The following is a 3224-nucleotide window of genomic DNA, read 5'->3' on the forward strand; positions in this document are numbered from 1 at the left end:
TGCTTAGCCCCGCTCGTGCTGGTGGGATCAACCCGGAGGTTCTGCCAGTCCGACGGGACGTGGAGCGGGACCCAGCCCAGCTGCATAGGTAAAGGGAGACTCCTCTGTCTTGCATCTACGAGCAAAGAGCTTTGAGTTGCCACCTTGCTTTTCCATCAGTAGCAAAGCTGGTTTTCTTTTCTGGGTTGGCAGAAGTGAACACTTTGTTTCTTTGAAAATCTGGATGTATAGGGATGATGCTTTTGGTTTGTGCAATACCAGCTGGTGGTAAGCAACCCATATCCTTCTCTTGGGGCTTGCTGCTTAGGTTCGGCGCCTGTCCCCATCGTTCCTGCCCCTGATGGTGGTCGATATGCAGTGCGTCCGAGGAGGACGATCTCCTCGCTGTTACTGCTCCTCAGTGCTGCGCTCGGGCCGCCAATGGGCAGAGGGAGAAGATCCTCTGCAGAACTCCCCACTGAACGTGTGCCACCTGGGCTGTAAGGTGGGGGGGCTGCGGGAGAGCCTGCGGCGGGTAGCACCACACAGAGCTCCCGAAGGCTGGGGCTGCCCTGGCTTACCCCTGGGGCTGGGGACGGTGGCGCTGCACTAGCGTGGGGCTGCGCCTGCACTCATGCCCTGCACCGTGCTAACGCAGCAACAGCCCGGGCAACATCAAAATTATTGGCTTTGTACAGTGCTGGGCTCTGGTCTCTTTGCTGATGGCATCCTGGGGTGCATTAAGAGGAGCATGGCCAGCAGGGCGAGGGAGGTTCTCCTCCACCTCTGCTCTGCCCCAATGAGACCCCACCTGGAGCACTGGGTCCAGTTCTGGGCTCCCCGGGTCAAGAAAGCTGAGGAACTCCTGGAGAGAGTCTAGAGGAGGGCAACAAGGATGATGAGGGGACTGGAGCATCTCCCCTAGGAGGAAAGGCTGAGGGAGCTGGGCTTGTTCAGCCTGGAGAAGAGAAGGCAGAGAGGGGATCTCATCAACACTTACAAATATCTCAAGTGTGGGTGTCACGAGGACGGAGCCAGACTCTTCCCAGTGGTGCCCAGCACCAGGACAAGGGGCAATGGGCAGAAACTGAAGCAGAAGAGGTTCCAGTTGAATGTGAGGAAGAACTTCTTGACTGTGAGGGTGCCCGAGCCCTGGCCCAGGCTGCCCAGGGGGGCTGTGGAGTCTCCTTCTCTGGAGATCTTCAACCCCCGCCTGGACGCTGTCCTGTGCCCCCTGCTCTGGGTGAGCCTGCTTGGGCAGGGGGGTGGCACTGGGTGAGCTCCTGAGGTCCCTTCCAACCCCTGCCAGCCTGGGATTCTGTGATTCTGTGCTGCTTCCAGGCTTCCTGGGGGACCTGCAGCCCAGCACGCTGCTCTCTGGGGATGCACGGTATCCTTGTCAGCAATGGGACTGAAAGTGCAGTTTGAGCGCAGAGAGCAGCCATGGGTTGCTGCGGGGGCGAGCTCTTCTGCTCACAGAAACTGCGCAAACCCAAGTTCTGCCTAAAGGGCGCACGTGAGAGCTCTTATGTTCTCTGCTGCTGTTGAATTATACCCAGAATGGCAGAATAGCAACTCCTAGAAGTATGAAAGTGCTGTATACAGAGATCAAAATCCTACGGGTCGCTTTGCCTAGCTGCAGTGTTAGGATTTGGGCTGAAATTCCCATGCGTCCTTCAGGTGCCCATTTTCTGGGGCTTCCAGAACCCTTTGAAACCTCTGGGAGGTGTACGATCGTAATTAGTCGCAGCATTCTTCGCCCGTTTAAAACTCCGGCTGCGTTCTTGAACTCCAGGGCTCCCGTGGCGATAAAGCGCGTGGGCTATGTGCTGTTACCTTAGCTGTCTGCCTGAACACCACCATCATCGCCTTATGGGGGCCTCTGGGGCAGAGGCGGATCTCGGGCTGCTCTCTGCAGTGTTCAATCATTCTAGTTGCATCCTAAATGCATCACCAATGACAGTAATGTAAAAATGCTGGTGGCCTGAACCTCCAAGTTTCCTATTGATTTCGCCAGGAGCCTTCTCAACGTACAAAGAGTTGGGAGCACCTGCCTACCGTTGTAAATATTGGCTTCATCACTTCCTTGCAAAGCCTTGTCCGGGATCCTCTTGTGCGTACCTGGCACCCAGCCCTCCAGAGCCACCTCTGGTTGAACCCAGCCAACAGAGCTGGTGAAATGCACTTGGAATTTGTCTCCCCAAAACAAACTCTGCGAAGGGAGAAGGCTCATGTGTCTGCAAAACCCTGACACGAAACGCCGTTTTCTGAACCCAAGGTGTTGTGTTTCTTCAGATCTCAGCCGTTTTTGAGACGTTTTAGATTTCCAGCACCCCAGACCCCCCCAGAGGCAGCTGGGAGACCGAGGCTCTGCCCTCCACCCCCTGCCATCCATCACCTCGCCCAGCGATGGGACACTTTATTTATTTATTTCAGACACTGTGATTTATCTGGGGGCTTCCATGGAAACTGCATCAGTGATAAATGACGAAAACTCAGCAGAGCCCAATGACGGAAGATGAATTAGCTTGTGTGCCACAGCCCCAAACCGGCCACGTTCCGTATCCCGTGTTCAGTTACTCCCCGCAGCTCCCAGGGCCTGGCGACGACACCAACAAGTGCATAATGCTGCGGTGTCAAGAGGCCAACGAGTCAGATCGTAAGGAATAAAGGCAGAAACAGAAGCACCCATGCCATTAGGTACAGAAGCTGTGCTCCGTCATCCTACGGGTGCAGGCTACAGCGACAGGCGGCTCTGTCCCGCTGCGTTGCATTGCACAGACTGCCCTTAGGTTGTTTCTTGTCTTGCACAATCCCGTTAATTGGAGTCATTTCCAGTAAGCGTAGAGAGGGATTTGCTACGGGGCTCATGATCCTTCTTGTAGCAATGTTGAGCACGCTGGAGAAAGAAGGCTGAGGGTCCAGAGTGGGCTCCCATCTGATTGCACCAAGATCCTGCGATGCTCCAGCTGCCCGGCCAGGTTCCGGAGCATCCCTGTGGCCAGCATTGCAGCTTAGCTCAACCCTTTGGTCCCAAAAGGGATTTTTTTGATCCAAAAGGGATTCCCAAAAGGGAAGCTGCTGCTGCTGAACTCCCGCTCAGACAGAAGCTCCAGTTTCCTTTGCTCAGCTTAGGATGCTGACATTAATGTGATGCATCTCTGCCTTAATTCCAGTGATGCCCTGCTACTGTCGACGTGCCAGGGAAAAAAGCAAAAGTGATGGATGCTGGAAGAGTAGCAGCA

The 3224-nt window shown here is 55.1% G+C and overlaps 1 protein-coding gene across 1 annotated transcript in view; it reads left to right on the plus strand.

Moving 5' to 3' along the window:
- CSMD2 (CUB and Sushi multiple domains 2) overlaps nt 1-3224 on the plus strand; it is a 328671-nt gene that overhangs the window by 315620 nt on the left and 9827 nt on the right. The window contains 1 exon segment of the mRNA XM_009634976.2: nt 1-88. This exon segment is cut by the window's left edge and continues 27 nt beyond it. Coding sequence (XP_009633271.2) covers nt 1-88 — 88 coding nt within the window.

This window comes from Egretta garzetta, unplaced genomic scaffold, assembly GCF_000687185.1.
Source record: "Egretta garzetta isolate BGI_Z169 unplaced genomic scaffold, ASM68718v1 scaffold243, whole genome shotgun sequence".
Lineage (NCBI taxonomy): Eukaryota > Metazoa > Chordata > Aves > Pelecaniformes > Ardeidae > Egretta > Egretta garzetta.